The 25,522-nt window shown below is 47.5% G+C and overlaps 1 protein-coding gene across 3 annotated transcripts in view; it reads right to left on the minus strand.

Moving 5' to 3' along the window:
* SGSM3 (small G protein signaling modulator 3) overlaps positions 1 to 25,522 on the minus strand; it is a 276,018-nt gene that overhangs the window by 171,007 nt on the left and 79,489 nt on the right. For all 3 annotated transcript variants that reach the window (XM_085601237.1, XM_085601236.1, XM_085601238.1), the window contains 3 exons: positions 3,336 to 3,384; positions 2,336 to 2,421; positions 1,958 to 2,024 (listed from right to left, as the gene is read on the minus strand). In XM_085601237.1, coding sequence (XP_085457363.1) covers positions 1,958 to 2,024; positions 2,336 to 2,421; positions 3,336 to 3,342 — 160 coding nt within the window. In that variant the 5' untranslated portion in view covers positions 3,343 to 3,384. The remainder of the gene's footprint in view (positions 1 to 1,957; positions 2,025 to 2,335; positions 2,422 to 3,335; positions 3,385 to 25,522) is intronic.

Below are 25,522 nucleotides of genomic sequence, written 5' to 3' on the forward strand. Positions count from 1 at the left end.
AGAATATCCAGGCAATTTCAATAATTAAGTTATACAGCGATGTAGGGGTTAAATTCTGGGAAGGCAAGTGAGCATATTTTTTATGTTCACTGGTAAGTGACCAATTCTACCCATCCATCAAAAAAGGCCACGGTGGCCATGATACAGGCCAAAGACCAGCTGTGTGACTTCCCACTGTGCCACTCACCCAATTCAAAGAGGTTGGTTTGTAGAAGCAGAAGCATGCCACACTGAACTTAGACCCAAAGATGAGACCCTCTATTTTGTCGCCTGTTCGTCCAATCTGGTATGATGGTGGTCAGAGCTTGAGAGTTACCAATTGACTGACTACACCAAAGTTACCTACATAAAGGTGTGATAAATATATTCGTAACAGTCTTGCTTGTTGCAACATTTCAAAACATGGGGCTGGATGCCATGCTGATTTTCTGAAGAAGGGAGGTAGGTTCCAGGTCCAGTCTGAAATTAAAGGATCAGTGATGTAGGTGCGTAAATGAAATGAAAAAAAAAGATGATGGTGGAAGGAATGCCTGAATTAATCTTAGCCACTGGCGAACTGCTTGGGGCTGCATTGTAGTCCACCATTTTTCACACATTTTGCCACTCTAGCAAAAGACCTGCCATATGCAAATCAGTCGTGTTCTGCTCCAACAGAACAGTCTTGTCCAAACTGCCAGGTCAGGTCTGTTCCAGATGGGAACACAAGCACCACCAGATCCAGTTTCGGCCTCCTCAGCCAATCATACTTAGGGTATCATTTGCAAAAATTGAGGTGATGGAAGGAATGCTTGAATCAATCAGAGGGAACCTAGTTTGTCAGTTCAGGTTAGACTCTTACTGTAAGAGGATGGCCTGGGCTGATTTGCCAATGGCTGTTTCCTGTCTGAGGTGGCACGGCCGGCAAAAAAATAATGGACTGGAACTACACAAGTAATTACTAGTGGCTGAGATTAATCCAAGCATTTCACCCATCACTCTTATTTTCCCCTATGGGATGGCCAATTAGTCACTAGAGGTGACTTGCAAGAAGGAGAAGAGATACTGTATTGGCAATGCTGCTGAGGTGTGTCAAACACCAAGTGTGGTGTATTTAGCCAACAACCATGCTTTGCAGTCTTATCAATCTCCAAGCTAATAATAGTGCTTATTTGCATGAAAGAAACAAAGTGGTGAACTTTAAATAGGCACTAGATAGGGTGATGCTGGAAGAGTTAACTGTGGGTGCGTGACTTGCTTCATCTCTCTGCACTCCTTATGTAAAGGGACTTTTGTGTCAGGAGCAGGACTAGCAAAGGGCAGATTAGAGGTGTTCAGCCATACCCATCAAGGTCTGGTTTTCTATGGAAATTGCTGTGTCAGGCTCGTGTTAAGTAATCATAGGGTTCAATAAAGTAAACGGGGCTGGTCTAGGATGTACGCTAATGCTTTGTGCATGGAGTCGTTTTTGTTGAAGTACAGAGACTTCCAAAGTGCACCCTACTACTCTGTGTGATGAGTAAACAGGAGAGAGTAGGGTGTCATACAATCACCAGGCCCTATTCATTACCAGAAGCATCAGAAGATCTAGCTAGCATCATCACATTCCACTTCACACCACAAGAGCCAAAAAGTGGCCCAAACTGCATGATAACCTTGGAGAGATTGCACATAGCATTAATCTGTAACTAATCTGATATAATATTTCTACCATTAGGTCCACCAATATGTTTCTCAAAGAAGCCTATAGGTAATGGTGTTGTAGCACATGTGGTCTACCCAGACGTCCAGGTGTTTCGAACCTTTGACTCCCTGCATGCAGCTCAGAGAAAACCTTAATTGGCAGATAACATGCAACAGATAAGATTCCATAAAATATGTAAAATATTTATACGCATATTTGCAACATTTCTTACAACACCAACCAACAAGTTTGTGTTCTCTCATGTGATCAACATGCCCAGCATTCCTTCTACCTTACCTTCTTCATCGACGCGGAATCCAAACTCATCATAGCGGAACTCGGGCTGCTCCTCAAGCTCTTCCTTCTGAAATGGAGGAACAAATATTTTTATTTCTCAACACTTGCTCCTCAAACTAAATGATAAAGTACTCTTTCCTCCAAAAGCTAGCTTAAAGTCCTCAAAAATACCTCTCCACCTGGTGAACTCAAATCACAGTAGAGAGGTGCTAATGCCAGAAGGGGCATTGAGAAATTCTTTTCTCAAGCCCAGGGGAAAACCTATTCACCATAAAGGAATCATCTACTTAAGGAACTTTCTGAACTGGCTTCGAAGATACATTCAGGGTTGATTTTTAACAGTTCTCACGGGTCCCCAACAAGTATGCTCATACACACCTGAGTGTACTTGGCTAGGATATCCTGGGGCCACATGCTTGCTGTCAGGGCAGAGAAGGGCCCGCCAGGGGTTGGGGTGTGATTGCCTGAAAGAGTCAATGAAATATCATGTGTGAAAAATACAGGACATGAAAAAGTCGCAAAGTTCTGAGAGAAAACACTGACAGAAACACCTTCAGAATGGTCCTAGCATGCCAAGAATAATCTCATTGTTTCAGCACTGCAGAACCAAGACCCAGGAAATGCCCCAACATGTTGATACGAAACACAATGTTTCGGCTTCCTAGGCTCAACCCAACCAATCAGCTCCATCAAATTGATCACAGGTTGGCATCCAAGAATTGGTGAAACCAATACATGAACATTTGAGAACGAACATTTTAAATCAACCCTAGAATTGACCTAGTACATCAGCATCATAAAACGTGCACAAGGTATCAGCACCCCAGAACCAACCCAATGTGCTCACCACAGAATCGATTCAATATGATGGAACCCTACATTGAACCCAACTTGTAAGCACTATAGAATAATCTAAACATTTCACCTCACTAGAATCCACTTTACACTTTGGAACACTAGAATCCCCTCCATGTATCAGCACCCTGGAATTCAACTACTGTACAGGCACCTTAAAATCAACTCAAATTGTTAGAACTCTGGAACTACCCCAATAGAGGACCATCAAAGAATTAACCCAGTACATCAGCACCATACAATAAACACAATGGTTCAGCACCCCAGAATCAACACGGTGCCACCATTCTACTCAAATGTGCCAGCTTCGGAAAATCAACCCAACATGTCAGCAGCACAGATTCAACTCAACAGGTCTCCACAACAGAATCGGCCCAAATTCAACACACCTAAATTCTAGATGCGAATGTTACACCACTTTACAATCAAGTCTCTCTAGGCAACGAGTGAAACAATACCATAATTTCCGAACAACTCACACAAGAGGCTTTACATCAGCAGCTCTAGACCTGCTGCCACTTACCTGACATGACTTCTGCGCTACTTCACAAGCAAGGCTAGAATTCAGTAACCTGGGAAGAGAAGAGATGACCGTGAGCAAGGAAGACAGCGATCAGGTGTTGGTACAGCAAGTCCACGCTCTGAAAAGCACATTCCCAAACCACCCCGCCCTGTAGTATGTACTGGGTCCATGGCATCTTCCTGTGTGGGTTTGGGAGTCTTGGCTGTGGTGCTGTCCTATATAATTCATCACTGATATGCAATGCGCTAACAATACATTTTCAGTACAATGCACAACTGCTGAAAACTTAATTTGAAAACTTTTCCTTTTTCTTTATTTTTTTAACACTCGTGTGTTAGTCTAAACAGCCATTGCCCTAGCAATTATGATTGACACCATCAAACAAACTCAAAAAAAGACAGAATTCCATATTTTTACATATTTAAAAATAAATTGAAACAGGAAAAACAGATGATTTGTCTGCATTTATTTGTAAAAATCAGTAAAAATTGAAAACTCCGAGACAGTCATAGTACAAAACTACATCCACGCCATTCCCATTGGATTCCCAGGACACAGTCCCATTCCAACATGGTGCACGGTGGCCAAATTTTCTTCTGTTTCCTTTAAGTCGCACCCCTTAAGTGCAAGATTTAGTGACAAATGAGTAGGGCCTAGGACAATGTGATCTGAAGCTCACCATTAGATTGGCTTTCAAGGTAGCTTTCTGATAGCATTCACCATTTTATTGTCGTTCAAGGCAGGATAGTTAGTAACTATTACTTGCACCTTATAGACTCGCGTATACTAAGGAATTTTGTTCCACGCTGTGACCGGTTAAAACAAGGGTGCCTTGACTTCTGAAAAAATATACAGTGAAAGATGATAAACCCCTTCATTCCAGTACGCCCCTCTATCCTAAATAGGGAACAGTGTCTGGCAGTACCACTAGTGGGGCTCTGGGGATGGTGGAAAGTGAAGTTCGTGGAAATGGGTTTACAACAAACAAATATCATACCCTTGCTCTTAAGTTTGGGTCACAATTTCTCCCCAACTCCTGCCAGAGAACAGATTTGCAGACAGGAAAGGAGGCTGACCACCTGCACCAGGCATCAAATGGCAAGCACTGTCATGGCCAAGTGAGCCTCTGTTCTCAGTAGCTCACTTTACCAGGGCAATTTACTACTGTTTTACAATCTGTGATGTCCTTCCAGAATTCTGTCCATGGCCTGAAGTACACAGCTAAAGACTCATCACACCACAATCAGGACTCTAGGTGCTCAGCTTAGGAAGGCCGAGATTTAAGAGAGGCATGGCTCCTGTGGATGGTGAAGGGTGATTTTTGAAGACTAGGTCTGATGGTCCCTCCCATATTTTCTGATGCTCATAACCGGTACAAGCAGTTGGCGGGTGATCAGGCTAAAATCATGGAAGCTGTGAGGGGTTTGCATTTCTTCGCATCGAAAGAACTGCATCTCTACAAAAACATCTATACAACTTTGATCCAGGCCAGCACATAGGGACTGTTCGGACGATAAATTGCTATATTACGTTATGAGTATTTGTATGGTGCGCGTTTTGTCATTGGCATGGCCTTGCAGACTTGGTACCCTCTCGTCATGGTTTTGAGGACTCCACTGCGCAGTGTCTGGTGGTCCTTGTGAAGGTGTTTGTTTTTATTGTTGATCATTAGATGTGTTTAAGTTAGTTGATTGTTGGGTGTGGCCAGATTCTACCAAAGGTGCATACACTTGTTAACTTGGTTTCTGGCTTAATCGGTGCAGGGCAGGTTTATCTGTGTGTGAATTAACTGGTGGTGGTGGGTGATACTGTGGACCCCTGATATCTATCTGATGGCTTACTTGGACTGTACTGAGAGGGAATTAAGAGTTCTGCATTGCCTGTTACATGCTGTATGCATGTGCTGAATGCGTGTGCTGAATGCGTGTTGTGATGGCATGGGTGAACGCTTTCGTTGGCATGACACACCAAAGACACAACAGGTGATGGGAGGATGCTTGCAATAGGTCTAACCAGTGTCAATCGCTCGGAGTAGCATTGCAATCCTTTGTTCTTTTTCCTACCATGCCACCTCATATTAGACCCAACCATATGTAAATCAGTTCTGAACCTGCCCCTATAGAAACAGTCCAGCCTTAACTGACAAGCCAGGTCCTCTCTGAACCGTAATTGGGGTAAAACCAGTCCTAGGTTGCTTGTTTTTCGGTGCAGGGAAGACCTTGCCTGGTAGTTCAAGCTGGACTGTTCCAGCTGGAGCAGGGTCAAGACTGATTTGTATATGGCTGGGTCAAAACTGAGGTGGCATGGTGTGCGAAATAATGTACTGACATTCGGCACAAAAATAATTACCAGGCGTTGAGATTAATTCAAGCGTCTCATCCATCATTTGCATACTTTTTTGTAGTTTTTTTGTAGGCATAATGGCATCCTACTATGTGGTAGGTCTGTGCCATGTTAGGTGTGTGCAGTGTTATCTCACATACAATACTAGGGAAGTTTGTGTGAGTTATTAACTAGGAAATGCTGATGGGAGCACGTTGATGCTTTTTAGGCTTGCTTTCTCCCTTAACCGCTTCCACTTTCAGGCTTGTTTCCCTCAATCTAACTCTGCTTTTCAGGCTTGCTTTTCCCTCCCTCTAATTATGTATGCTTTTCATGCTTGCCTTCTCCCTTAAACCGTTTTTACTTTCAGGCTCTTTTCCCTCCTCTAGCTCATGCATTGCCACGTTTTGCTTCCATGCTCCTTTCCCACGCTGCCTCCTGCTTCCCGCTGACACCATTCAGCGTCTTGCCCCCATCCCGGGTAACCTACTTAATGGAGGCCACAGCGTGACCCCATTGAGCAGGTCCCCGGGCCAGCTCTCCCCTGGTTGCTCGCTACACCAAAAGTCCTCCATTTAACTCTGCTTACTTTCAGTCTCGTTCTTCCCTCCCTTTAACTTGTTTACTTTTCAGGCTCGCTTTTCCCTTCCTCTAACTTTATTTGCTTTTCAGGCACGTTCCTCTCTTTCTAACTTTGTTGCTTTTTATGCTCGTTTTCTCCCTTGACCGCTTCCACTTTCACACTTGTTTTTCCCTCCCTCTAATTTGTTTGCTTTCCAGGCTTGCTTTTCTCTCCCTCTAACTTGGTTTGCTTTTAAGGCTAGCATTTCCGTACCTTTAACTCGGTTTGCTTTTCAGGCTCGTTTTCTGCCTCAACACCTTCCACTTTCATGCCGGTTTCCCTCCCTCTAACTTTGTTTGATTTCAGGCCTGTTTTCTTCCTTAACTGCTTCCACTTTCAAGCTAGTCATTCCCTCCAACTCATGCTTTGCTGCTTTTTAGGTCTCGACTGAGCCAGCACGCATGCGCTGCGAGACATTTAGTAAGGGCTTTTAAATTCCAAACACACGCTTGTGTGTGTGCTTTTTTTTTTAGAACTTGCTACTGGGCTTTGCATGATGTCTTTCTAAGAAAGACAGCACGCAATTGGCCCAAGGCGGGTGCATGTCCCGCCTTCTGTGTCCTGTGGCCTAGGGTGCTCGGGAGCGAGCAGAATCGCCATCTGTTTCCAATTATCCAGTTAATTGGAAACAGCTGGAGGTCAGCGCTGGTCGCTCGCCTGCAGCGGCGGGCACAAGCGCGCACCACTTCCGGGCTTCTTTTACTTTGGGATGAGAAAAACTGCACCCTCATTAAAAACCCCTGCTGCCCTGCTCTTCCTGTAAACGTTCAGCTGCATTCAGTGTACAGACCTTGCTGCACTGTCGGTATTGCTTATGTCGTTTCTTTGATGAATGTGTTATTTTTTATAAAGTGCAAGAGGGTTGCGTGTGAGAGGGTTGCGTGCAGTGTCCGTTTTTGATGTTTAGCAAATGAGGATTTTTGTTAAATAGAGTGCTATCATGCTGTATGATTTCAAAGAGCCCGTACTATTTGCTATTGTGCACAATGGAAAAATATGAAATGTCTCCATCCTTAATAAATGTCTTCCTCTAGCCACGCCCCTAAAACCAGCTCTAACCCCAACCCCCCAAACCCCACCCATAGTCTGCGACTCAGTTTGGAGAGTACCTGCACTTATTTTTCCCCATTTAAAGGACTGGGTAAATCAGACTACAAACCCTAGAATGCAAAGCAGAAACCTTGACTGGGGGAACTGCTAATGTATGGACCATACAAACATGGGACCTCCTCGGGTTTTGCGGTTTTGGTTCCAGGGACAGAAACATTATTACGGTCATCAGATGACTCCATGCATTCAGGGACCCCATATTCCAGTTTGGGGCTTCCCTTTTCAAATCACTGCATTCCAGTGTGTTACTCCTACTGGCTTAGTTGACGTGAACCACGAATATAACTCGCGGAAAGCACTGGATCATTAAAGAAAAGCCCACAATTGGAAAACTGTGCTTCGGGTGTCATTGAGAAACTTAATAACCTTAAATTGTCTTTGCAAGTCATGAGTTACAGCTTCAAACGTTGTAACAATTAATCTATCTTAAAAAGCTGAAACCAGTGTAACTATTGACGCCCTGTGCAGTACTGCCAGGGCAGAGCTTTCAAGTTTCCCAGCTCCATCCGTCAGTAGTTCAACCAGGCTGGGTGTTTTCTTTACATTCTGGGACTTGTAGTCCAGATGGGTTTAACAGGGCTACTAGTCCCACAAGGCAAATAAATACACCTGGGCTCACTCGTGAAAATTGGACTCTTCCGGGTGCTACCAGTGTCAACTGGTCAAAATGCTCGCTGGAGGAAAATGTGCACTGCTGCTGTTTAGTGGGCCAACTTCCGACCAGTAAATCCCCAAGAAACTTTCCACTGGCTGGGTGTTCCTCCAGGCCCACCTGTCCTCGGGAACTTGTGTGGGGTCTGAGTTTGATCTTATGTGACAGAGATGCCATCTAACATATTATCCCCCAACACCACCTCAAAGCAGAAGAGTTTGTAGTCAGAGCCGCCGAGTCACGAAAATAACTGCTAAACTGACCGCTGTGTGAGAAAGGACCCCACACCTCTGCCCTCCTCTTCCCCAAACCCAATTATCTGAGCCTCCTCCAGTTACACCAAGCGCTGGAGATTACTCGAACTTTTCATCCAGAACAAAGGCGGGAGTGCCGAAAGCTAACGGGTGAGGCCAGTCAAACACCGCGCTGTGCAAGTAAGTGGTTAGGGAGGGTCCTCTTAAGCCCCTCCACCACCCCCCCGGGCATGTTCAATCAGTGGATAACGCAGCTCTCAATCCAAATGGCGCTTATGTTAGTTTAGGGGGCACATCGCCCCCCCTCGCCCCAGATTGCCAGATGAAGTCACCTTCTACTCCTGCACAAGGGACACTCATTCGGAGGGTTTAGCAAAGCAACCCTTCTGCGAATAACACGTGTGGGCCCCGCGTTTCGAAAACACCTCCTCGGACACCGTTCCACAGAGGTTAAAATAGCCCTTGTGTGGTCTACTTGCTCAGTAGAACAACTTAATGCCATTGAAACAAGGGGAGAGGATTTTGCCTTACCGCTAGAGCTGCCGGTTTTGGAGTTGAGGAACCTGGTTCGAGCCTCAGCCTAACATCCTGTGAATCTGTGCAAATCACTTAATCTCGCCCATGGCCTTCCAAAAATGAATGTGTCCTTGTGTAACATAACTGGTGCTCATGTAAAGCACTCCAATACCTTCGGGAGGAGTTGTTTATATAAATCTGCGCCTAGAATGATTGAGGCTTGTGTTGTGCATTATAAATTTGACATATCTGGAAAGACCGAGCAGCGTCTGGTCACAGAACAATGGCTCCACATCTTCAAGTGCCCGTTAGGTTAAGCAATACGTTTTTAAAAAAACAACACCGAAGGGCTGCTTCACTACAACCACAATTTGGAATCCATGTTTGTTGTGTAGTATTCCTTGGCGGGTTTCAGAAACCTCTGAACTTGAGGATTGGTGGGGGGTGTCAAAGTTGGCATATATGTCTGTAGAGCAGGGACCTTCAAACTGGGGGGATGGCCTTAACTGATCCGGGGGGCAAAAATAGAAAGACATTTTTTATGTTAAAATCTTTTTTTAAACAGGTTTTTCAGTTATATATAATATCATCTTAGTTTGTATAAAAGGTAACAAAAATGCTTAACACTTTTTATTATAACTTTTCAACATAATACACAGCAGACACAATGCTCTACAACATAGCAAAAAGTTCTGGCTAAACACATTAAGGTCCCAAAGGCGAGACCTATTGGCTAAGCCAATGCTTGTTTCTTGCAAGCTCTTTTCCCACGTCCCACTCGAAACCATCTCCCTCCCGCTTCCTGCTGACCCTGCCCAGCGCCCCGCCCCCCCCACCCTGAGTGACATACTTAAAGGAGGCTGCAGCGCAGACAAACTGTGGACACACACACAGCAAGCGTGACAAATGTAAGCCAGTCTGCGTACATCTGCGCCTGGACAGCGCCCAGACCCCTGGCCCTCCTCCCATCTACAGATACGCAGGCACCAAGCTTCTGGCCCTCAACCCCCGGCCAACACAACAGCAACTGCAACCTCGACTTCCCTGCGAGCAATGGCAGGACCTTTCTCCTGTCGACACTGCCCATGCGACTGCAGCACAGAACTCTTGGCTACGGAACCTCCACCAACTGCCACCATTACAGAGCAACTCCAGCGCCTTCTTATCACCACCCGATCACTCCACAACAACGCCAGCTAGATCTGGGACACCACCACCTCCCTCACACCAGACATCGTCTTCCTCATCGAGACATCATCACCACCACCACCACCACCACCACCACCACACCCTACGGATACAAGATAGTTTATAGGGACTGCATCAACAAATAAGGTGGTGGAATAGCCATCATCCACAAAGAATCCCTCAACTACACAGCCACCGCCGACACCTCAGCCCCCATCATGGAACACATCAATTTCCAGATAAACACCAACTTCAAAACACCAGTCAGAGGCACTCTTGCCTACAGACCCCCCCGGATCACGCTCCGTCTTCTGCTAAGACTTTGCAGACTTAATCACCCCCCTGGACATCAACTCAAAAGACTTCCTCTTCCTTGGGGAACTCAACTTCCACTTAGAAGACCCCAACAACACTAACACAACCAACCTACTCGAGAGCATGGAAATCCTTGGCCTCTCCCAACTGGTCAAGTATCCCACACACATGCCTGGACACACTCAGTGACAGAATCAAATACAGCCACTCCACTGAAATCACCTGGTCAGACCATTCCATTGTCCACTTGTTTATATTGAGAATTTATAAAACGCATGGCTGCTCAATAGAGTGTCCTGGGCATACAAGTTTGTGGACCAATAAGCTTACAAGGGAGGAAAAGCACTAGAAGACAGCATCAATAAGCCAGGTTTTTAAGCTACGTTTAAAAGAGCACTCATCTCTAGTGGCATGGGGAAGGGGCAGAGACAACCCTTCGAGAGCTGGAACGCAAGAGACCCGGACTCCCAGAGCTCCAGCAGATGCTAGTAGAGGCCAAGGAAGAAGTGGCGAGACAGATAGAGAGGCTTAGATGCTCAAACTAAAAGAAGTAATTAGAGAGCACCCATGCTGACCGTGACAAGTCAGGGACACTCCTAGCATGGCTAGCAAACCCGGTGAGTAGGAGCCACCCACTGGTGGAAATAGAGGACGAGAAGGTGAGCCAGCACTTCACGCAGACGAAGATCAATGAAGTCTTTGCCAACTATTATGCACAGTTGTACAGGAGGTCGAGGGAGGGCGATCATGCTTATGCAGGGGAATATCTTGCGGGCCTGCAGATCAGGCAATTGGCTCCTGAGGAGGCGGAAGACCTTTGGGCAGACATAACGCAGCGGGAGGTAGGAGTTGCCATTAAAGGCATGGCAAGGAACAAAACCGTGGGCACTGATGGACTGCCGGCTGAGTTCTACGCAACGTACGCGGCAGAGCTGGCCCCCAGATTGACTACCATGTATCAGGAGGCTCAAGGAGCTGGAATACTGCCGGAAAGTACTACAGAGGTACTTATCGTCCTGGTGCCCAAACATGGGAAGGAACTGCATGATTACATAGGTTATAGGCCCCTCTCCATGTTAAATCTGAATTACAAAATCCTGAGTAAAATTTTAGCGACACGCCTTCTCCCGTATATGCCTGGTCTCGTCCACATAGACCAAGCGGGGTTTATTCCTGGGTGGAACATGGCTATAAATATTAGGCGACTTTTGACCGTTATGGACTCCACTGGGTATAATAAGCACGAGGCAGCGGTGTTCGCGGTGGATATTGAAAAGGCATTTGATAGCCTGGAGTGGCCTTACCTCTATGAGGTCTTGTCTAAGATGGGCCTGGGAGGAGGGTTCATAGCATGGGTACGATTACTGTATACGTCACCCACGGCCCGTGTGCGCACTGGGCAAACCATTTCTCCCAGGCGGAGGGTGGAGAGGGGTACGAGACAGGTGTGCCCCCTCTCCCCGCTCCGGTTTGCCCTGGCCATGCAGCCATTGGCGTGCAGAGCGGGGAGCTGACAAGACTACGATGGTTTAAAAGTGGGGGGACCACAACACTCTATTGCGTTATATGCAGATGACCTCTTACTGTTCCTGGCTGAAAGGGTGGGCGAGTTGAGAGGGGCGCAGAGAATGCTAGCCCAGTTTGGTGCTATCTCTGGCCTTAAGGTCAATTGGCGGAAGTCTAGTCTGTACCCCATGATGCCTAAAGCGTGCCCGCCGCCTGATCTTGGCCTCCTGAAATGGGAGCCCAGCTGTCTTGAATACTTGGGAGTTAAAATATATCATTAACAGCCGGAGCTATTAGAGGGAAATGTGGGTAGAGCAATCAGATCAGTGAAGTTGGCAATGGAATTCTGGAGCAAATTGCCGCTCTCAGTGGCGGGGCGGGTGGCAGTCCTGAAGATGGTGGCACTCCCGTGCCTTCAGTACTACTTTGGAACCCTGCCGGATTGGATCCCGAGAGCAATGTTCAAAGATCTTGACTCACTCGTCACGTCATTCATATGGGGATCAGGGCGCAGAAGAGTAGCGCTGACTTCATTGCAGTGTCCGACAACAGAAAGGGGACTGGCGGCCCCGGATTTTGAGGGGTATTACATTGCTGCCCAGCTGTAATGGATGATCCAATGGTTAGCGCCAAGTCGCGACCCTGAACGGGAACAATACCCTACTGCACCAGATGCTGCAAACCCAGCGGAGAATTTCCTAAGGGCCCGACGGAACGAGTCAGACGATACTATGGAGGCCAAAGTGGTGGCACGTTGTTGGACTCGGTACCTGAGACAGGTGGGAGTCAAGATCCACCTACTCCCCAGGCATACCGATCATAATGCTGAGATGCTTGCCACAGGGAGCTCATTAGGCGGGGTTAGAAGTTTGGGAAGTGGCAGGACTGACAAAGATGGGGGATCTCTATCAGAATTCTGAGCTACTCCAGTTCGAAGAATTCCAGGCTGCATATGAGGCCACTTCCTTAGGTATGGGCCCTTACCAGGAGGATTAGGCAACACTGGAGTGGAGGAGGTACGGAACCGCGAGCCCTGGCGGGATGTAGGTATGTAGCACTCTCAGCAGGGAGAATCAAGACAGTCTCCTGTCTCTATAAGGCAATGAGGCAAGATATGCAGAAGCCCCTAGAGCGCTTGCGATTACAATGGGAGGAGGATTTTAGCATACAGATCCCAGAGGTAGAATGGGACAAGATTCTGGAGAGAACCCCGAATGTGTCCAGAAACGCACAATTCAAACTGATTAATTTTTACACATTGCATAGGGCATATCTGACACCATCCCGCATTAGACGATACTTTAGCATAGATGCTGCAGCATGTCCAAGATGTGGCGAGAGGGAGGCGCATATCATTCATATGTTCTGCAGCTGCACCATGTTGCAGACCTTCTGGGAAGAGATCAGACAAGTGATAGGAGACCTCATAGATAAGGAACTCCCGCACACCCCTGAACATTTCCTATTAGGGTGGTTCCCACACACGGCCAAAAACAAAACAACTGGGAGATTTCAGGACCTAGCTTATATCTTGCCCGAAAGAGAGATAGCCAGAAACTGGAAGGCAATGAGGGGCCTAGAATTCCTTCCTGGAAAAGAGAGTTGGAGTAATGGGCGGGGGGGAGGGGGGAAGGTAGACTGCTACTTAGAGAGGCTAACCGAGGGATAAGGAAGATAGACAGGACCAGAGCCTGGGAGAATCTAGTCCCTGAACTAGCAGCGGGTGGGCAAGACAATGATGAGGCGGGTTCCCCACTACCGGGTAATCCTGAGGAGGAACAGAATGGATGAGAGCACTAAGAACAAGGCTGACAAGGGTAGTGAGAGACTAAGATACTTACTGACGACTAAGAACCCACGAATACTCAGGAGGTAAGGCTGTGCACACATAAGCGCAACTCAAGGGGGGAGGGGAGATAGTTTTATTGGGATTCATATTAATAAATGTACCGAGATTGCTAATGACATGCCCTATGTTATAGACTGGAAGTACATAGGGCATATGACTAAGTAACTTACTTGAAAATCAATAAAATTTGGTTGTACAAAAATCTCTAGTGGCACGGGCATAGAAGGGAAGGTCATTCCAACAAGCCGCCGCCAACGCAGAAAGGTATGTACCACCCTATCCTTTCCTCCATGTCTTAGGCACACCCGCCAGCAGTTCATCAGCCGACCGTACAGTTCTAGAGGGAAGATAGTGAGTAAGTGGCTTAGATAGGTATTTGGGACCCAGTCCATAGAAAGCTCTATTGGCTGGTACCAGTACCCTGAACTTGGGAACCCAGTGTAACCCCTTCAGATGGATCTGAACAGACATCCCTCCGTCTTTTTCCTTGGCTTCCGCGCCGGGACACTTCCGAGTATCCGTGCGCGCTATAATTCTGGTTTAACATAACATAACATAACATTCCTCAGGATGTTCAACAGTAGCCTGGCTTTAGCATTCTGCACTAGCTGGAGTCTCTTAAGTAGGTACAGAGGGAGGCCCCAGTATAATACATTAGCGAAGTCCAGCCGTGGTGCCATATGGGTATGGACTACTGTATTCTGACAAGGAGCAGAAAGAAAGAACAAAAACTTCCTTAAGAACTGAAGGTGACTAAAACTTGTCCCAACTGTGTTCTCCACTTGCAGTTTAAAAGACAGATTGTTATCAATCTTCACTAAGAGATTTTTTACCACCCTAGTGGGGGTCGGAGTAGATGGAGCATAACTCGGCCAGACCTCCCCACCCCACGATGGGCAGGGGGATCCAGAAAACAGAATCTCAGTCTTACTCGTATTACACTGGAGATTGTTCTGATACATCTACTGGAACACAGCTGACAGGCACACCTCGTATCTGCATTGGGAACGAGAGATGTTCCAGTCCCAAGTCAAGATGATCGGTGTGTCGTCAATGTAAGAGATGGCCTGTAGAACCCCTAACTCCAAGGATTTCGAATCGGACCCGAATGGCGGCATCCACACCGACTGACATCTGTTCAATAGGAAGAAAAGTAGCCAGGCCAAGGTGGTCCCAACTATCCTGATTTCTCACAAGTGTTGCATCAGAATAGGATGGGAGAACATATCAAATGCTGCTGGAAGATCAAGAAGCAGCAAAGCCACTTTCTTCCCGCTGTCCACGGCCAATTTAATAGTATCTGAGACCACGACCAGCGCATACTCAGTGCTGTGTCCAGAGCAAAAGCCCAATTATTATAGATGCAGCAACTGTTTGGCATCAAGATAGCTGGAAGTTGGATGTTAATAGATTTTGTGAGAATCTTAGAAAAGGCCGGTAGCAGAGACATCGGTCTATAGTTGGCCAGAACCGTCTTATCTGCCGAAGGTTTTTTAAGCAGAGGGATCAGCCTGCCCTTCTTCCAACAACTAGGAACAGTGGCCTGGCACAGTGACTGATTTAACAAAGCAATCAAGGTGGAATTTTTGGTCTCCGCATTAGTGCCCAGAATTTGAGGGGGCAGGGGTTGTCAGGGGAGCAAGACTTACATACTCTGAGGGTTTGCTCAGAATACTCCAGCGAAATAGGAGAAAACTTTGTAAGCAAGCTCAAAACTGGAAGAGAAACTGACAAAGGCTGATCTACAGACCGAACTGACCCATTTCTACTGATAGCAATAGATGCAGGGACAGTGAAGCTGTGGAACTCACTCCCAATAGGACTGAAGACAGAAAATAACCTCCTGATTTTCTGCAAATCCCTAAAAACCTTGCTGTTTAACATGTAGTGGCCCTTCTTTTTCGTTTCCCTGCGCATGCTCACACTTCAGATTCGAGCCGCCGAGCCTAGACACCTCCGGGTATTAGCGAGCGTTATAAATCGCAATTTCATTTCATTTCATGCTCTTTGGCCATTAGACCCAAAGGAGTCAATATTATTAGTCAGGCTCGCCATCTTTAAGGTCTCAACAATGCCCAAGATCTTGCCTAAATAAAACCTGAGAGTTGAGAGCAGAGTGCTTGCGAGGCTTCCAGGGGCTGAGCCAGGGCAGAGGGACTGGTAAACTACCTCACAATTTTAAAAACCTCTCTAGGTTTATCATTGGACCTGCAAATTTCTCCTGCAAAATACTTTGCTTGAGCTGTTTTGATGCCACAGTGGTAAATAGACAGCTCCTTTTTGTAGCGTTCCTTATCCACAGGCCGATAAAACTTGCACTAGACTCTTTTGTGCTTTTTTACATTGCGGACGTAAAGATTTGAGGTACTTGTTGAACCAAGGAGCTGATGGGAGTCTCAGACCACCAAAACTTGAACTAATGGGTGCCCTCTTGTCAGCCATATTACCTAACCAGGCATTCACTGCTAATGCATCTACTTCAATGTTACCAACAAGCACCGGAGCGCTGCTATGGAGGATGGTGTGCATTACTTCAGTCCTAGCCTTAGCCCAATTACAATGAGGAAGCGCAAAATGTAACCCTCCGTATCTGGGGCCATGCTCCCATAACCAGGAGAAAGACATCGTAGAGTGATCCGACCAGATGTTGCTCAGAACCTCAATAACGTCAATACATTAGAAAAATTAGATCGAGTAAATTTCCTGCAGAATATGTAGGTTTATTCACAAATTGCTTCATATTCCAGGCGGACATAATGTCCAAGATAAGGGAAGCATGGTGATTCTCTAACTTATCCAAATGGATGTTCATGTCACCCAAAATTTTTAAAAATGAATATTTCAACAGGAGACAGGATAGAAAGTCGTCGAATGAGGACAGAACATTAGTGGCCAGACCAGGAGGACGATAGATTAATATTAGCGCCATAGTATTATGAGCTGAAGGAGAAAAACAAAAGCCCATCGATCCAGCTTCACAAAGTTCAGGAATCACAAAAGAAGTGAATTTCAGGGAGCGTTAAAAAACAATGACGACGCCTCCACCCCTCTTACCTACTCTGTCATGGTAGGTGGACAAATAGCTCGGAGGGACAGCAAATGCGATGTCCGGGTCTGAAACATCACCCATCCATTTTTCAGTGAGAAAGAGTATATCCAAATGATACTCCCTAAGCAGCTCAAATATATGTAGTGCATTTTTATGTTGGGATCGGACATTTATCAGTGCTGTCTGGATCCTACGCATATTGCAGGAAGGTTAGAGGCTTTGTGGAGGCAGATGGCCCAGGAAGCATTCACCGGCAGCCAGTCGCCATGTGATTCAAAGGAACACAGCAAGCAAGTAAGCGGCAGAGCAGCAGTGGACAGGTTAAACTGTGCTGAACAACGAGCACCCGAGTTCAGTGAATGAATCTCCGATGACAAGTAACTTCTATTTGTGCCCGATGGTCTGGAAATTTGGCGACAAAGCACCGAAGCACACCCTCTACTGTTTCCGTTGATTCCTTGATAAGTAAATGAACAAGTGAGCAGGTAAGTCAGATTCTTCTGTTTATTCATTACAAACTTCTGTGCATGGCATGAACATTTTCACCATAGAGGTAGCAGACACGTGTTTCGTCCACAGACGTTTTTGAAGACTAGAACAATGTCTAACTACCAAAATAGTGGACTATTACCAAAGACACATCTGCCATGCTTCATAGGTCCTTCAAATCGGAGGCCAACTTTTACTAGTTGCAACAAATCGTAACAGTCTCTAATAAGTATCTGAAGCCAACCTGGCCCATGTAGGCACGACATAAGGGGGTTGCCGCTATAGTAAAACAGCTCCAAAGACCTTATGCCCAACAGCACCATGATAGGCCCGACATCCGTGCGTTTTTGAGCCATTACTGATGTCGAACTTATTATGGTACTGTTGGGCATAAGGTTTTTGGAGCTGTTGTACTATATGCGGCAAGCCCCTTATGACGTGCCTTCATGAGCAGGTTGGTCGTAGATACTTTATCCAAGACTGACACGATTTTTTACATTTAGTCCAAGTTGGCCTCCAATTTGAAGGACCTACGAAATGTGGCAGATGTGCCTTTGGTAACAGCCCACTATTTTGATAGTTGGACATTGTTCAAGCCTTGAAAAAGTCCTATGGACGAAACACGCATCGACTGCCTCTATAGTGAAAATGTTCATAACATGCACAGAAGTTTGTAATGAATAAACAGAAGATTCTGACTTACCTGCTCACTTGCTCCATTAACTTATCAAGGAATCCACGGAAACAGTAGAGTGTGTGCTTCAGCACTTTGTCGTCCAGTTGTCCTGAATGTTATACAGTACAGTAATCCGCACCTTAGGTGGCTGGGTGCTGTCATCATGTGAGCACCACCGAAAGGACTTTCGTTGTTTTTCCCTCACTTGTGATACTTGAAATTCACTCACTATCCAATAAGACTGATTTCATGTGCCAGCGTGTAGAATAGCCACCTGTTATTTGTTTAGTATTTGTCTGGAAATTTGGGCAGCATGGGTAGTGCTAATCGTGGAACGAGCAGGGACGGGCACAGACAGGCTTACCTTAGGTGCGTCTTTGGTGCATCCGCACACCGGCCCCTCTCATGTACCTAGAGGACATCACCCATGAACAACTAGACTGAAGCTTCCCCAAAACGGCAGCTCGAAATGCCTAAAATTAAATTATTGGCACAAATGCACTAAAACACAATGCTCTACAGGTGCCAGGCGAGCGGTATAGACTGAGGGTCAGGCGAGTCCATATAAACGATAAAACAGATAATTCAAAATGGGCCAAGTATAATAACCCTCCCCAAAAGCAGGATCAAAAAACCCACCTTCACATCACAACGACCCACTCAACACCCTCTGCCTGCCCTCAACACCCTATACAGGAGCTAGAGCAAAGTAACAAAAAACCTCTGGACTAACTCCCTCAAAACCTCACCCCCCCCCCCAACGCCACCACCAACCTCAAGGCCCCAGTCGGAAACTTCCACCCATGGATCAACACATGTGCCGGCCAAGTCACCCCCTCAAGCCCACCTAAACCGGCAGATCCTTCAAACACCACAGCTGGTTCAGGCCGGAGCTCAAATCCCACTAGCACTCCTGTAAGCGACTTGAGAGGATTTGGTGCACCAGCAAAACAAAGACAGACCTCGACAATTTCAAATTGGCCTCAACAGGTGACACCACCAGCTCAAAACTGCCAAAACAAACGCCCTGGCCCTTCGCCTGGATGTCAACTCAAACCACAGCAAGGAACTATTATGCATCATCAAGGAATTTTCCAACCCCACAGCCACCGAGAATGCGGTCACCCCCTCACAGGAGCTCTGCAACACCCTTGCCGACTTCTTTTATACCAAAATCGTCACCATCTAAGGGAACTTTGACCCCCGATGACTGAACTCAGACTATTCAGAAACCTGACCCGCAGGAAAGCTCACTAAACTCATGGGAACCGCTCTCTGTGGACACAACTGCTTCCGTTCAGGTGCCCCCAAGGAACCATGCTCCCAAGACATGTTCAACCTAGGACAAAGTACCATCAGCAAGGAGCTCACCACAATCATCAACGCTTTCATCACATCTGCCTCTTTCCCTGAAGGATGGAAACAGGCAGAAATCAAACCGCTCCTCAAAAATCCCACAGCAGTCCCCAAAAGACCTAAAAGACTCCCGCCCCATCTCCCTACTGCTTTTCCAAGACAAGGTGCTGAAGAAAGCAATAAACCTCCAACTTACCGCCCACCTGGAGAAGAATAACCTTCTAGACCCCTCACAATCCGGATTTCACTCAAATCACAGCACAGAGAGCACCATAATTGCAGCTACAGATGACATCAGGACCCTCCTAGATAGAGGAGAGATTGCTTCCCTTATCCTCCTCAATATCTCCGCAGCGTTCGACAATGTGTCGCATCACACCTTCCTGCATGGTCTCCACCAATAAGGGAATCAAAGGGAAAGACCCCGAATGAGTCTTCATCCCTCTCCGGATGAACCCAAAGAGTCCGTCTCCCACCTTTTACCTTGGGACCGAAAAACAATCTGCGGCACCCCACAAATATCCTCTCTAAATCCTACCCTTTTCAACACTTACATGGCACCACTGGCCACTCTGGCCAGATCCCATGGCATGATCATAATCTACTCTGATGACATTCAGCTCCTCCTCGCACTCTCCTCAGACCCAGCTAACACCAAATCTAATTTCCACAGGTGCATGGCTAGTGTTGCAGGCTGGATACGCAGTAGATGCCTCAAACTCAACAAAGACAAAACAGAAATACTTATCTTCGGGAGCAGCAACTCCCTGTGGGACGACTCCTGGTGACCAGTGGAGTTCGGCCCCACACCCACAGAGCGTGCAAGAAACCTCTGAATAATAATCGACAGAAAGCTCTCAATGAGAAATCAGATACACTGTCATCCTCCTGCTTTCCCATCCTGCGCCCGCTCAGAAAAATCTTCCAATGGCTCCCCTCTGACACTAGACACACCATCAACCAAGCCCTCATCACAAGCCACCTGGAGTATGGCAACTCCCTCTATGTGGGAATCACTGTTCAACTACTAAACAGACTCCAGACCATTAAAAAACCCTGCAGCCAGGCTCAACCTCGATTTCCTGAGGCAGACCCACATCTCCCCCCACCTCAAAGCCCTACACTGGCTCCCCATCAGCAAACTGTACCAGTTCAATCTGCTGACACATGCCTACAAAGCTATTCACAACAAGGGCCCAGAATACCTCAACCACAGGGTGAACTTCCACCAACCCATCCACACATTTCGTTCCTCATCCCTCTTACTGGCCCACACCCCCTGCATCCACAGAAGCAGGAGTAGTGGCCGCGCCTTCTCACGCCTGGAGGCCAAGTCCTGGAACGGCCTCCACCTCCATACATCCCCCACCCTGCAGTAGTTTAAGAAGGACCTGAAGACCTGGCTCTTCGACTAACTCATCTCAGCAGCCAGACCTCCCCAGCGCCTGGTTGCCCTCAGGGTGATGAGCAGCGATCTACCAATCCTATCTGATTGACACTCTTTGGTCCCACTGACACCCATTCACGGCCCAGCGCAGCGGTGTTGTGTACGGGTGATATATTCTACTTTAAGTGCACTGTTGGCCTAACCCATGGAGCATCAAAAACAATATGAACATATATCCTCACAATCAAAAGGAAGCCAAGTAAACAGAGGCCATTATGCTGGACCATCAGAGAGGAAGTCCACGTAAAGAACATTGAGCCTCTGAGCGCTATTCTAGGGCTGAGAGAGAGCGGTGGTCCAGGCAGACTTCAATGGGGTCGTCGGGTAAGCCGGGGTGACTCAGATGAGGTCCGCCTAGTGTTGAGGAGGAGCTTCCAGTGTATCTACATGTTCTGGGGAGAGGATGTGGCTTAACAGCCAGAGCTGCCTGTTTTGACACTGGAGAACCAGGTTCGAGCCTCAGCTCAACATGCTGTGATTCTGGGCAATCATGTAATCTCTCCGTGCCTAACAAAAATTAAACGTGTCCTTGTGTAACGTAACTGGTAGCTCATGTAAAGAGCTCCAATTCCTTAGGGTCGAGTAAGCGCTATGTAAAACCACACAAATAAATTATATGAAGAAGGAGCGACAGCGGCTTGGCTGAGCGGAGGAGGACGCTGTGCTTGGGAACAGTGAAGGCTGAGAGGCAGTGATGCGAGTGCAGTGCACCGGGAACATGAGACGACCTCAGTTTACTGCAGGCGCGCGGGTCTAGTCGGGCGACTCTGGCAAGGGTCTGGCTTGAAATGGAGGGTGGGGCAGCCGGCTGGACGGGATATTCAGGTCGGTGCGCTCGCTCGAGGAAGTGCAAGTAATTCAGCGCTCGGAGCAGATCTCGGCGCTGATATCCGCCCAAGCTCGTGAGATGTCCTCGCCTGAGGCCGAGTCTGGGCACGGTGCGGGCAGCGCGGGCACGGCTGCCAAGTGGCGCGTTGCTTAGCAACACCTTCAGCAGTCCCGACTTTGGGCTGCAGCAGACTCTTCAAGGGTGCCCCGGGACCTGAGGCAGGGCCTGAATCCTCCGGGCCACGCAGCCCCCAAAGATCTCTTTACTGCTCACCGTAAGCCAGCGCTGCCTTTTTACTCGACCCCTCGCCGAGGCAATAGGCAAACTATGCATATACGACCAGTGCTTTAAATGGTCCAGGGCTGTCTGGTACGGAGTATCGGCACTGTTTTATTTTGAGAGGGAGAGTACCGGCACTTCTCAAAAACAAGCAGATAGATACTCATTGACAGAGTACCTGCACTTCTATTTTTCGATTTCACGCACTGTACACGACCTATTAACAAAAGACCGCTTTCAAATTAGGAGCATATGCACCTGTCGATGGAGCGGTTTAGTCCATCACAGATCTGCCCATTCAGCCACTTACAACCAAACCTCAACCACAGCCTCTGGTGGGCAAGTCCACTCGGTGCCAGCCCGAGGGCCGGGCAGCGAAGGTTTCAGAGGGTACTAGCCCCAGGTTACCAGGAGACTCGAGCCGGGGGATTAACGGGAACGCTTTGAAATCGACAACTGAAGCATGAATGCCGACTCCGCCCTGAGAGAATCTGATAGGGTCACCCGAAGGCTGCTCACGGAACTCTGAAGCGAGGCTTCTGTTAAAGAAGCGTCTCGCCCGAAGGGTCAGGATTCTCACACCAGACGGATATAAGTGGAAACATTATCCAGCTATTTTGATAATTTAACGCATGTTCCTTTAAAAAAAACAAAACACATGGGTTCATAAAAAGGAAAACTGCACTTTTAGCAGATCACATTCAATATGTCATTCCCTGACAGTTTATGCTTTTCTTTTGCATGGAAGCAGAGGAACATTATTTTATTAACACTGTTTCTTCTACCTCGTACACTAAGATACTTAGTGTATCGAAAATCAGTGTTTCATGCAAAAGAAAAAGTGTACATGCGTCTTCTTTTAAAAGATGTGCTTCTCTTGTCGACCTCCCAATGAAGTTTTAAACGCCCTCGGCCGAGTAGGGGTCCCCGATTCTTTTGTGTTCACACACCACCTTTGGAAGCTATACTTTATATTAAAGGCAACTAGGCAAGACATCCGAAGTAACAGGGTACAATTCATATTTAAGATTGATATGCCTCATTCAAACAGCCTTTAGGTTCATTATATGGGACCTTAAAACGAGATGCAAGGTGTTATGTGTTTTACTGAATTGTAAACTCCGTCTGGGGAGCAGTTTTGGAACAACGCTTGTGGGCTGAACAGGAATTTGCATAAACAGTGAAATAAAACACTTTCATCACAAGGAAGGAATCGTTATTTCCCCCATGCTTAACTTGCAACTAAGAAAAGTTCGTTTCATGTTTCCCGGAATCCTGCTGCAGACAAAAGTTCACCGTAAGAGGTCGTTAAACTACCCCTGTATTTACTGTCTCAGTTTGTCTGGAAGGATCACATTTTCACATCTTGTTTAAAGAACTACAGTTTCCAGAATGCAGTGGCAAAGATGGTGAAACTTTAAGTGCCAGATATGGCTTCACAAACCATGACCCTGGAGCCTCGAAGGCCCTGCTACCCTGTCCGAGGCTGCTGCCATTGCCCAAAGGCTGGCAAGGCATGCACTGCGCATCGGTCTCAAGCCACTGGTCTCATGAAGAGACAGCTTTGAAGGCCTTCAATCTTCGGGGCCTCTAGCCCACTGACAGTCTCTGTATCTTTGCAGCTGCCAGCCTTGCTGTGGTAGTTCTCGGCCAGCCCCCCTCCCGCGCTCTTCTCTCAGCCCTGCCCTCGAAGTTTCTAACATAGTCCGCTAGCCCTGCCTTCGAAGCGCTGTTTCCTGCCCCAGCTTGCCTAGTCCTGACTCCTGAGCACATTTCGTCCTCATTCCGCTTGCCTTCCCTCGCCAACCCTGCTTTATTCAAAATCCTGCGGCTCCGCCGCTCCGTGCCTTTTGTCTCACTTTATTAGTCACTGCTGCTTCTCTGTCCGAGGCCCGGAGTTCACATCCTTTTCCTGTGACTCCGAGTTACCTCCTGAGGGAGGGCCCTGGGATGTGCAATGTCAAAAGGTACACAAGCAACATAACAAACACAGGTGCCAAGTGGCCGAGTGTGACGGTCAGTCCCTCCTAGCGTTTATTAAACCACACTCCTCAGTTGCAACAGGCGGCCACTGTGCCGTGCTACCTATGCACAGTGCCTGACCGCTAGAGTCCCAGGAGGAGACCACCATGCCCCAAGCGTCCCTTGAACATGCCACAGGCGAGAAGCGCAACTAGAGCCAAGTTTCGGCGGCGAGGGTGGGGGGGGGGGGATGGGCTAAGATAATTTTTCGGGGGGGGGGGGGCTGAATCTTTAAGCATTAGGAAGAGTGGAGCTGCAGGGGCTCTTAGAAGGGGTGAAACAACAGCGAGGCCTCATTAACATGCAAATGGTCTTTTAAAGACCTGTGAAGTGCTCGGTGCGGCTGCGTGGTGCCCGGGAAGCCGTCTCATCCCGGGCTGCCACACACGACGGGGAGGGGGGGGGGGGGCTGAAGCCCTTTGAGTCCAATGGGTGTTGCGCGCCTGCCACAGGCACTGCACCTTCTTTCCTTGGACAGGTGGCGGTCCCTACTACCTTCTTAAACAGACTGCCTCCGGACAGTGGCGTAGCGAGACCGGGCGGCCTCTGCATTTGCTGCCCCGCGGCCGTGTGTGAGAGCGGGGAGGGTGCGGGTGGAGGTTGCTGGCGATTTCCTCGGCCGCAGTTAAGAGCGGGGGTTGGTGGGAGACCGCTGCCCCCAAAACTCTGGCCGCCAGGGGCGGATGGCCCCCTCCCCCTTGGTACGCCACTGCCTCCGGATACCATGAGGAGGTCCCCGAGCCATGCCCCTTAATAGAAATAGGGAGCTAGGCTTCCTTTTGAGAAGGCTCCCGTCATCCTTTGCACCAGGCATGCCCTATGCTCCCTTTGTTCAGGCGAGGGCCCAAGACCCCGGAGCACAAGGGGCCCTTGTTCCATTGTGCCTTTGTACAGAAAATGTCTCTGAATTTCTAGACGGTCCCTTCCTCCTGCTCCCTTTGTAAAATTCAATCCCTGACAGGCTCCTCTGTCACAGCGGGAGGTCAATGCCCTTTGTCTCATTTAAACAGCCCTGTGCGTCTGTTGTACCTGAGGCAGTCCCCATCCCACTTTCTTTGTATTATATTTATTCATTTATTTAATGCAGTTTTATACAGCACAGAATTTACCCAAAGGTGTCAGAGCGCTTTACAACAGAACCAAGTATGTTACATAAGATTTACACACTAACAAGTAACAAATAAAATCAGGATATTAAAAAAAAAAGTAAAACATAACATAAGAGGTGGCAAAATTAGGTTAATACAGGTATAGAATACATATTTACAACATTGAGCTCAAGTAAATGCCAGGCAGCCTTGAGGGTCATGAAAAGGGTTGAATTAATCCTGGAAGTGTCTTGAGAAGAGAAGAGATTTAAGATCCGTTTGAAAAGTCTGGATAGAGATGGTGGTTCGGGGGCTTGGAGGAAGCGAGTTTGAGATTCTGTATGCATTGCCTAAGAAGGATTGAGCCATAAATCTTTCTCTTTTGAAAGTAGGAGGCTCGAGCAGTGAGTTTTGAGCATTACATGACAATCTAGAGCTGCCTGAGATTTTGAGTTTATTCGCCAGATAACGAGGTTTGCAAGTCTTTGTGGGTGATACAGGCAGTCTTGTAAATTGACCTTGCTTCGATAAGAAGCCAGCAAAGAGAAAACAGTATGGGTGTGATGTGATAATTTCTTTTGGCCCCATATACGAAACGTGCAGCTGTATGGAGGACGG

This window comes from Triturus cristatus, chromosome 4_2 (assembly GCF_964204655.1).
Source record: "Triturus cristatus chromosome 4_2, aTriCri1.1, whole genome shotgun sequence".
NCBI classification, from domain to species: Eukaryota; Metazoa; Chordata; class Amphibia; order Caudata; family Salamandridae; genus Triturus; species Triturus cristatus.